Here is an 11404-nt window from a genome sequence, read left to right as displayed (position 1 = left end):
CTAATCGATACGAGGAGGAAGGTGAGGGCCCCGACGCACTTCAAGCATAGCATCGAGCTTCTTCTTCTTCTCCCAGAATTTGGCAAGAGCCTCCTCAGGCTTGGGATAGAAGTCGAGCTTGATGCTTTGGCCATTTGACTGCCAGGCCATGTAAAGGTCGTCGTCGAATCGCTTGACGCAGTGCTTGCAGGAGACGGGGGTCAGTAGCTCATCTCTTTTAGCCTTCTTTAAGGCCTGGTCTCTGAAGTCCTTCAGCTCCTTCAACTCCACGACTAAGTTGGCCTTAGACTGCAAGTCTGCCTGGTGCAACTCCTCTAGGGACTTTACCTTGGTAGCCATTTCGTCCATGGCCTCCTTAGCCTCCCGAAGCTCACGCCTAGCCCTGGCCTCACCCTCCGCCTTCAGCGCCTCCCGATGCCTCGCCTCTGGCTCAGCCTCCCTCTGTTGGGCCTCCTCTCGAAGCTTCGCCTCTGCCTGGGCCTCCCTCTGTTTAGCCTCCTCCTCGAGCTTCGCCTTAGCAAGGGCCTTCCATCGATCAGCCTCCTCCTGGATTGCCTACCTTTAAGCAGACAGGTCCCACAGGATCCTCGCGACCTCGTCTATGCCCCCAAATTCGGACATGTTGAAGCCATGATTGATTAAGGTCTTGGAAAGGCGGCTGATCTCCGCAGTAATCTAAAAAAGGAGACAAGAGTGAGATGAAATGCCTTAGACAAAATATCGAGGGAAGAAATAAACCACAAGTACTTACCGCAGCCATGGCGTTGCTGATGTCTTGAACCTGGTAGACGGAGTTCAACGAGGCACAAGCGGCATACTGTTTAGGCGGGAACTGAGTCAAATGGAAGACAAACTCGCTGGTCATCTCCGAGGCAAAAGGAGCCAAGGTGGGCCCAAGGAAACGATTGAACCAGTCCGTCAGCGGGTCCATGTTCAGGTCCCACGGATTCTGGAAGGCCTCCTCGTTGAGGGTATTTTGCTGCTCCTCCCGTAAGATTCTCTTCAGGGCCTCCACCTCAGCATGCCCCCGGCTGTACTCATCGAGGGAGTAGTTGTATTTGGCTATCTGAAGATTCTGCCTCTCCTCATCTCCCGGGATCGGAGTCAACACTATGTCGTGAGGCATAGTGTATTCCTCCACCTCGGAAGGAATCCCGGAGTCATGGCTCGGGGCCGGAGTGTCCACCCTACGGGGCCGCTTCAAAGGCTCCTCCTCCACCATCTTGCCCTTGCGCTTGTGCTCGAGGGCGGCCGACTGCTCTTCTTCACCTTCTTCAACTTCCTCAAGAACCTCCTCCTCGTCCACCAAGACAATAGTGCCTGAAGGGGCATTGGAGGAGGACCCCCCGGGAGTGACCAACTGAGAAGCAGCAGGAGGCGAGGAAGCATCAGGACTGTGGGCTCCAGCAAGAGTAGCCAAAAGTTCATCCATGGGCCTGGCTACTGCAAAAAGAAAATAGGTCAAGTGTTAGAACATCCATGAGGACAGCATACACTTAACAAAAAGCAATCAAGCTAGTCCTACCCTGACTCTCTAATTCGGCCCTAGCAAAGTCTCAAATCATAGAACTGGCTTCATCATCCCCGAAAAAGCTGTCCGAGGGACGGAACCAACTAGAGGATAAATGGGCTGAATGGTCCAAGGGAATGGGCACCGGAGGTCCAGAACCCATCCGGGACCGACATAAATAATGGCCTAAGTGGGAGAAATAATACTCCTTGACATGATTCCCCCACCGTGTGAAAGGCATCCTAAACCTACGGAGGCGTTCATCGAACCCTATAGGCCTAAGGTGGGTATACTCACGGATGGGAGGAACATAGTGTATTATTAAAGGGGACTTACCAGAACCCGAAGTGCTGGCATCGGGAGCCCCAATATTTGGTACCGGGACTACGGGCTTGGGTCTGGGGGTCCTCCGCTCCAACAGGGCCCCAATACGAAGGGCCCTTCTGGCGGTTGCCTGGGCCTTAATATAAGCCAGCTCCTGTTTCCTCTTGAAGAGGTACTTCTGGTATTTGTCCTTCTGCCATGGCAATGATGTCATCCCGGAACACCTTCTTCGCAGCCGGAGCCCTCACGTTCGGGCAGATGACTTTGGAAAGATTGTAGTCATCCACCGACTGATGCCCCAGGATCAGCTTGGCCTTCCGACAGTGTTCCGTCGTGACCAACTCCCCGACATCAAGGGCCTTCTTGTCGTACGTGGCAAAGGTCTTGGCCCGTTGAAGAAATATTTGAGTGGGTTCGGTCCGCATGTAAGGGGGGATCCTAACCCACTCCGTGAGAAGCTCTGGATTATCCACGAACTAGAAACCGGAGGAGAAGAAGAAGCGGTGACGATACTCCTTCACGTGCTTCTGCTGGTTGTGAGCGACTGGGCCCTCATTCAAAGGATGGGCCCAGAGACCGTAAAAGTCGTCCTTAAGTTTATCTCCCTTTTTAGGGATGGAAACAAGTTCATAAAAATATCAAATTTCTGCCGGACTGGGCGAACCCCAGCTCCGGGCAGCATAAAAAATGAACAAGCCTGAAAGCAGGCGGTAAGCTTGGGGAATAAGTTGATATGGCGCAAGGCCGACAAATACAAGGAAATTAATTAAATAGTCTTGGAGAGGAAGCATGGCCCCGGCCATCAGGTGTGTCTGGCTCCAGGCTCTAAAGCCCCCGTAGTTATGGTTGGGCGTCTCTTCGTCACGAGGCGGCCGGTGGAAGGTCCCGGAGGTGGTAGGCTTGATGCCTGCCACCACCACGATCTGCTCCAGCTGGTGAGGGCAGGTCAAGGTAGAGCGAAGCTCAGCCGCTTCCCACCCGTTGGCATGGAACTTGTGCCCTTCTTGGGCCACGGGACCCTTCATGACCTCCTCCAGGGTGGCCAGACGCTTTTCTCCCTTCTTTAAAGATTTAGAACCGGATGCAGAAGAAGACATTTTTGGTTCTGAAAAAGATTGAAAAAATCTAGCAGTCAAGCTCCAAACCAAACCCTAATTCAAAAAGGGAATGGGGGTCCCCTAACCGCTGGAAAGAGGCCCCCTCCGGACACTTGTCAAAAAAGAAAGCCTCAAAAGGTTTTCCTTGACAAGAGTCGGGTGCAAGAATCCCACAGATAGTGACATTACAAAAAAGTAAGGGAAAAGGAAAAAGGGGTAAAAAGCGAGAAGACGAAGTCTACTCTAAACCCTTAAGTGTTATTACGTAGGACGAAGATGGGTCCTCGACAAAAATATGGTGAAAAGAAGTAATCTAAACGCAAAAAAGGAGGAATCTAACGCGTTGTGCAGAAACTCAAACAAATATTCCCAGACAGTTCAACATCCAACCCAGAAAATAAATGAACAGGAAAACTAACTATATGAACAAACAGTCTAGTGTACAAGATACGAGGAACTTACATGAAGTATGGAGACTGGGTGTTGGTATTAATCGCCGGTAAAAGGTTGACTGGCAACGGCGAAGGAACAAAAGCAGGAAATCTATGGTGTTTGAGGTTTCTTTTCTCTCTGGAAAACTTGGGGAAATTTGGTGAAATGTTGAAAGTAACCAAATGAAGTAAGAAGGTTGGCTTTTATAGGCCAGGGCATGTGTGAGACAGCTGTGATCAGCCACCATCGAACGGCTGGGAAGGCAATCGATTCGAATTCCCTGGATCCAGCGGTTGGATTTAATCGTCATCAAGGTGGTGGAAACGCTTGAGTACCCGTCTGACACCCATTAATGCACAGTATCAATAAATGGATAAGAAACGAATCGACACCTGCAAAAAGTGAATAACTGCAGTAATGATGGTCATTAATACACCATCACGTGCCCAAAGCATGTGCCAGGAAGCCGATGAGGCAAACGTAGGCATCTAAGCAAGCCTTGTTCACTTCGTAACTAAACAAGGCTTGGGGGGTAAATGTTGCCCCTGATTTTGCCCAAAATACGTGGACCAACCGGATGATTACACGTGGATGGAAAGGGTTTAGCATTTAAACAAAACAACTAAGTCTCCTTAAAGCGCAGGATTACCTTAGACATGCCTCCCGAAGAAGGCATGTAAGTTTCGTATGCTCCCAGAGAGCAAGGTTGCAACAAAGCATCTCCGGGTGGTGTAAGATTCTATCTGAACAGTCATCTCGCATTTAATGCCGCATGGGAGGAGGCATATTGAAACTTCCATCCGTAATAAAGTCTGATGACACAACCCCCAATCTGTACCTACTAGGCTATGATCAATAAAGTCTAGTGACGGCTACTCTGTGAGGAATCACATCAGTCAAAAAGGATTAAGGACTGCCCTCATAAAATCCCTACAGAACCTAGGGATTAGACCATGCATTACCTATGATAAAGTCATTGGGAATGTGTGGTTTTACTGATAGTTACAGAAATACATGTACCTTAATTCTAGGGATCACCCCACAAAAAACACTATAAATACCCCCCAAACTCATTAAAGAGGGGTCGAGAATTCTGGGTTTCATAAGAACTAGAAGAGGGAAAATCTACCAAGAACATTCTCTGTAATAAATACTATCATAAATACACAGACTCGTTGACTAAGGCTCATTAACGCCCCAACCACATAAAAATCTCTCTCTTAATTTCTTATAGCTTTCTAAATTATTATTATTATCTTAGTTGCCGAAAACCTCGGTCAACACACACTAATACATATGAGCCCTTAATAAAGATTTTAATCCAACAGACCAAACACCCAAGTGAGATAGAAATAAAATTACACAAATGTCATAAGAAAATGACCAAACAATGGCACCCCGCACCAACAATAAGAAACCAAAAGACCATGACAAACACCAAACCCAATAACGGCAGACGTGTTAGGTTATAATTAACCTATATTTTGGGTCTTTAAAAGTTAGCATTATCTCGTCTATTGGTGTCTTTTGGAGCAGTTTTACGCTTGATTTTCATTATTTCAGGTTCCCGGGGTGTTAAAGTTTGAATTCAGTCAAAGGGTGAAAAACGGGGACAAACTTGGAAAAAAATTGGAAAATTCGGCTCCAGATGCATCAGTAGTCGCGACCTCTGATGAGCCTGGTCGCGACCCTTTTTCCTGGTCGCGACCATGGTCGCGACTTCGTAAGATAGGCAGAAACTCGGTTTTTCGAGTTTTGCCTGTAGTCGCGACCAGCTTAAATGCTAGTCGCGACTATGTACGGAAATCGCAGATTTGACCTAATTTTGATTTTTCACTCAATTGGAGGCTCACCACTCATCCCTATATAAGGAATACGACATTGAAGGTCAGAACTAAGCAAAAACAGACCTAATAGTGGAGGCAAAGTGGAGAGGAAGCTATCTTGAAGACCCGGAGCGATACCACCTTCTAGTTTCTTTCTTTTACCCTTTTATTCATCTTTATGTTTGTTTTTATTTCTGAATTAATCATGGATGTTTTTAGAGTTATTATGAACTAAATTTCCCAATAAGGGAGGATGATGAATGTTGTTTAAGTTTATGCCTAGTTAATAAATAATTGCCATTCCTTCATCTTATGTGTGAATACTATCTTTATTTGTGTTTAATTTCATGTGCAAGCTTGATCACCTTTTACATGCTCTATGATCCTAATTCGAAATCTGAAAAGTGAGAATTAGGAATGCTAAAATTTTGGATAGTCTAGGTTTTGATGTAAAACGAAAGTATTTACATAGCCTTAGTGACTAATAGATTATTGCTTAATGCTGATTTTGTGTTGATCTAATTAAGAAGTTAATTAGAGAACATATTATTTAGAACCTAAAAGATCTGAAAGGAGTTAGGTTAATTTATAATCTGTCTTTCACATTGAGATAAGGATAGCAATTAGGCATTAACATAGGTAACTTATCAACAGGATTCACCTCCCTAATCTCTCATCTTGATTAATCTTCGTTTATTTTCTCTTTAATTTCTGAGTTATTTACTTTTAAAATTGCAACTTATTATTTTACCAAATAGAATCATAATTATAATTTAGTAGTACTTAATCCAATTCCCTGTGGTTCGACCTCACTTGCGTGAGATACTACTTGATACGTTCACTTGCGTAATAAACAGAATTTTCGTAACAAGTTTTTGGCGCCGTTGCCGGGGAATTGTTTAAAGATTGATATTACACAAAATTATACTAACTTCTACTTTGGTATATTTTCTCTTGCTGATTTTTCTAACCTTTTTCTTGCAATAATTTCTTGATCTATTTCAGGAATCATAAGTGTATGCGCCGTCAAGGACAAGCAGTGATATTACCAGTTGATCCCGAAATCGAGAAAACTTGTAGGAGAAACCGAAAGAACAAGAGGCAAGAGGGAGTTTCAGCAACTGCTGAAACTTCAGACATCATGGCTGCCAATGCTGCAAACAATGGAGGCAATAACGGTAACAATGGTGGCGCAGTTGAAGATCAAGCTAATGGCCGCAGCTTGAGAGATTACATTCTCCCTACTCTGACGGGAGTACAATCATGTATCAGGCCACCGGCAGTGGATGCAAACAACTTTGAGATCAAACCTGCCATACTTCAGATGGTGCAGTCTTCAGTTCAGTTTGGTGGCCTCCCTTCTGAAGATCCTAATCTGCATCTTTCTAACTTCATGGAACTTTGTGAAACCTTTAAAGTTAATGGAGTTAGTGATGATGCTATTCGACTGAGACTGTTCCCATTCTCTCTTAGAGAGCGAGCCAAGAGTTGGTTAAACTCCTTGCCACCCAACTCTATTGCCACCTGGAATGATCTGGCAACGAAATTTTTGTCAAAGTTCTTTCCTCCAGCCAAGTCTGCAAAGCTGAGAGGAGAAATTAATAACTTCTGCCAAAAAGATAATGAATCTCTCCATGAGGCTTGGGAGAGGTTTAAAGATCTGATCAGAAAGTGCCCTCACCATGGTATAGAGAAGTGGATCTTTGGTCCACAACTTCTACAATGGGTTGGTAGGAAATACAAGAACTTTAATAGATCGCGGTGGAGGAGCCTTTATGAGGAAGAGTGCTAATGAGGCTTATGATCTATTAGAGGAGATGGCTCTAAACAATCAACAGTGGCCAACTGAGAGGAGTCAATCAAAGAAGGTAGCTGGTGTGTTAGAGGTCGATGCAATCACCAAGCTGACAGCACAGGTTGAGGCATTGACAAAGATAATTGCAGGGCAAGCTAAACAAGCCCAAGTTGTGTGTGAGTTATGTGGGGGAAGCCATCACTTTTCAGAATGCCAAGCTGATGTGGATGATTTGCCAATGGATGAAGCTAAAGCCATTGGAAACTATTCACAGAACAACAACAACAATTATGGGTTCAACCAGGGTAACAACCGAAGAAACAGTGGGTTCTATCAGCAACGAAATCAGAACCAGAATCAGAATCAACAGTTTAATCAGCAACAAACCTCTGGTGGAAATTCTAGTTTGCAGACAGATTTACTGCTTCAATTCATGACTGAAACTAGATCTTCAATCAAAGACCTGCAGACACAGATGGGCCAACTAGCAACTCAAGTAGCAACCCGTCCTCAAGGGAATTTGCCTAGCACAACAGAAGTAAACCCCAAGGAAAGCGCAAGGCAATTACACGAGAAGCGGTAAAAAATATGATGGTCCTGAATTGCCACAACTAGTGAATGGAGAAAAGGAGAATAAAGAGCAACCGATGTCGACCCCAACACCCACTCCAACGAAGGCTACTGATAGTCAACCACAGCCACAGCAGTCTCCACCAATTAATATAGATCACCATGTGAAAATACCCTATCCTCAGAGGCTCAGAAAGTCAAGTCTAGACAAGCAGTTCACCAAATTCCTGGAAGTGTTCAAAAGACTTCACATTAACATTCCCTTTGCTGAAGCTTTAGAGCAGATGCCAAGTTATGTGAAGTTTATGAAGGAAATCCTGTCAAAGAAGAGAAAGATGGAGGACTATGAGACGGTGGCTCTAGCGAAGAGTGCAGTGCCATCCTACAGAAGAAACTCCCTCCTAAACTCAGAGATCCAGGGAGTTTCACTATTCCTTGTACTATAGGAAAAATTGAGGGAATAAATGCACTTTGTGACTTGGGAGCTAGCATTAACTTGATGCCTCTATCGGTGTTTAAAAGGCTGAGTTGGGTGAAGCAAAGCCAACAACGGTAACTCTCCAATTGGCGGACCGATCACTAGCCCATCCTAGAGGAGTCATTGAGGATGTGTTAGTTAAGGTTGATAAGTTCATCTTTCCGAGTGATTTCATCGTCTTGGATATGGAAGAAGATAGCAATGTCCCAATTATTCTTGGGAGACCATTCTTGGCAACTGGCCAAGCCTTAATCGATGTTCAGAAAGGTGAATTAAAGCTGAGAGTCCAAGGAGAAGAAGTGGTCTTTAATGTGCTAAAGGCTATGACGTACCCAAAGGCAAGTGATAACTGCTTATTTATTGATTTGATTGATGAAATGGTGAGTGAGAAAAAGCTGCTAGATGATCCTCTTGAGCTAAGTCTAGCGAAGATGAATTGACGGAGCAAGAAGGACAAGAGGTCATGGGGTATGTGAAGTGGCTCGACTCCTATGGGCCTTTGAACAGAAGATACTTTGAGGAATTGGGAGCGGTTCCAAAAGAGCTGAAGCCATCTACTGAAAAGCCCCCAGAACTTGAATTGAAGGTGCTTCCTAGTCACTTGAGGTATGAGTTTTTGGGTCAAGATAAAAAGCTGCCAGTTATTGTTTCAGCTTCTCTCTACGATGTGGAGGCGATAGACTTTTGAGGGTACTTCGAGCTCATAACAAGGCCATCGCCTGGACACTAGGAGATGTTAAAGGAATCAGTCCTTCAACAGTGATGCATCGAATTCTCATGGAAGACAACGCCAAACCAACTATTGATGCTCAAAGAAGACTCAATCCACCCATGAAAGAAGTAGTCAGAAAAGAAGTAGTTAAGTGGTTGGATGCTGGAGTTGCTTATCCTATTTCAGATAGTAAGTGGGTTAGCCCGGTGCAAGTGGTCCCGAAGAAAGGTGGAATGACGGTGATCAAGAATGAAAAGAATGAGTTGATTCCTACACGAACGATCCTTAGGTTGGAGGATCTGCATCGATTATAGGAAACTCAACAAAGCAACAAGAAAAGATCACTTCCCTTTGCCCTTCATCGATCAAATGCTAGACAGATTAGCGGGGCAAGAATATTACTGTTTTCTTGATGGATATTCTGGATACCACCAGATAGCTATAGCACCTGAAGATCAGGAGAAGACTACTTTCACATGTCCTTATGGTACCTTTGCTTTCAGAAGAATCCCCTTCGGCTTGTGCAACGCCCCTGCCACTTTTCAAAGGTGTATGATGGCTATCTTTTCAGATTTGATTGAATCTTGTATTGAAATTTTTATGGATGATTTCTCAGTGTTTGGTTCTTCCTTTGATCATTGTTTGGAAAACCTGGAAAAAGTACTAACAAGGTGCGAGAAGTCTAACTTGGTGTTAAACTGGGAGAAGTGTCACTTTATGGTAACACAAGGAATTGTTCTTGGGCACAAAATTTCAAAAGCAGGAATTGAGGTGGATAAGGCAAAGGTCTCAACAATAGAAAATTTGCCACCTCTAGTTTCTGTAAAAGGAGTGAGGAGTTTCCTGGGACATGCTGGTTTCTACCGCAGATTTATCAAGGACTTCTCTAAAATCTCAAAACCTTTATCGAGCTTACTTGTAAATGGAGTTCCATTTGAGTTCGGAGAAGATTGTTTAAAAGCTTTCAAGATTTTAAAGGAGAAATTGATTACAGCACCGATAGTAACTTCACCAAATTGGGAACTGCCGTTTGAGTTGATGTGTGATGCTAGTGACTATGCCATTGGAGCGGTTCTGGGTCAAAGAGTTGACAGAGTATTCCACACAATCTACTATGCTAGTAGAACTCTGAATGACGCTCAATTAAACTACGCCACTACAGAGAAAGAAATGCTGGCAATAGTGTTTGCTTGTGACAAATTTCGACCCTACCTAATTGGAAATAAGGTAATTGTTTACACAGATCATTCAGCAATCAAATACCTTATGACCAAGAAGGATGCAAAACCAAGACTGATTCGGTGGGTACTCTTACTTCAAGAGTTCGACTTAGAGATAAAAGATAAAAAGGGCACCGAGAACCTGGTAGCAGACCATTTGTCAAGATTAGAGCTACAAGAGAGTCAGAATACAAAGGAGGTACAAATAAATGAGCAATTTCCTGATGAACAACTCTTTAGTGTGAGGGAAAACCTTATGGTACCTTGGTACGCTGACTATGTTAATTTCTTGGCTGCAAAAATAACTCCACCCGAGCTTTCGCGTCAACAATTGAAGAAATTCTTTTCTGAGGTGAAGCATTACTATTGGGAAGAACCAATCCTCTACAAGCACTGCGCCGATCAGATCATAAGGAGATGTGTTCCTGAAGAGGAAATGTATTCTATCCTAAATCATTGTCATGCTTTACCATGTGGAGGACATTTTAGTGGAAATAGAACAGCTGCAAAGGTGTTGCAAAGTGGATTCTTTTGGCCAACGCTATTCAAGGATGCTACTACTTTTGTAAGGGCATGTGATCGTTGTCAACGAACAGGTAATATCTCAAGAAGAAACGAGATGCCTTTAACAGGAATTTTAGAAGTTGAATTGTTTGATGTATGGGGAATAGACTTTATGGGTCCTTTTCCTCCATCCTTTAGCAATCAGTACATTCTTTTGGCTGTTGATTATGTGTCTAAATGGGTCGAAGCTTCAGCTACACCTCAAAATGATGGAAAGACAGTTCTCCGCTTCTTACGAAAGAACATTTTTACTCGGTTTGGTACTCCTCGAGCAATAGTAAGCGATGAAGGGAGCCACTTCTGTAACAAGCAGTTTGAAGCACTCCTCTCAAGATATGGTGTTCGACATCGAACTGCTTTACCATACCATCCCCAAAGTAATGGCCAAGCTGAAATCTCTAACCGAGAGATTAAGATGATTCTGGAGAAAACAGTGCAAAGATCAAGGAAAGATTGGTCAAGGAAGTTGGATGATGCACTGTGGGCATACAGAACAGCTTTCAAAACACCAATTGGCATGTCCCCATATCGGTTGGTGTTTGGAAAGGCTTGTCATTTACCGGTGGAGTTAGAGCATAGAGCTTTTTGGGCCATGAAGACTCTTAACATGGAACTAAAAGCTCATAGGGAAGAAAAGGCTATTCTGTTGAATGAGCTAGATGAGTTTCGGAACGAAGCCTATGAAAACGCAAAGATATACAAAGAGAGAACTAAAAAGTGGCACGATCAAGGTCTAATACGGAAAGAGTTTTACCCAGGACAGCAAGTGCTACTCTTCAATTCAAGGCTGAAACTGTTTCCTGGAAAGCTGAAATCAAGATGGTCGGGACCATTTACGGTGGTCAAGGTATTTCCTTATGGAGCGGTGGAGTTAAA

General features: G+C 44.1%; 1 protein-coding gene and 1 non-coding gene across 2 annotated transcripts; both read right to left on the bottom strand.

Moving 5' to 3' along the window:
* On the bottom strand, positions 1 to 2048 carry LOC133038355 (uncharacterized). Its single transcript, XM_061116477.1, has 3 exons — positions 1847 to 2048; positions 752 to 1443; positions 1 to 546 (listed from the first exon to the last, which is right to left on the bottom strand). Exons 1-3 carry the CDS (start codon positions 2046 to 2048, stop codon positions 1 to 3), a joined length of 1440 nt encoding a protein of 479 aa, XP_060972460.1.
* A 4723-nt stretch (positions 2049 to 6771) lies between these two features.
* On the bottom strand, positions 6772 to 6878 carry LOC133038641 (small nucleolar RNA R71). The gene has a single exon (XR_009688141.1). It is a non-coding gene; the product is annotated as a small nucleolar RNA R71 (small nucleolar RNA).
* Positions 6879 to 11404: the final 4526 nt, after the last annotated feature.

This window comes from Cannabis sativa, chromosome 5 (genome assembly GCF_029168945.1).
Source record: "Cannabis sativa cultivar Pink pepper isolate KNU-18-1 chromosome 5, ASM2916894v1, whole genome shotgun sequence".
NCBI lineage: Eukaryota > Viridiplantae > Streptophyta > Magnoliopsida > Rosales > Cannabaceae > Cannabis > Cannabis sativa.
Note: the sequence above shows the minus strand (reverse complement) of the source record. Positions and strands in the feature narration are given on the sequence as shown.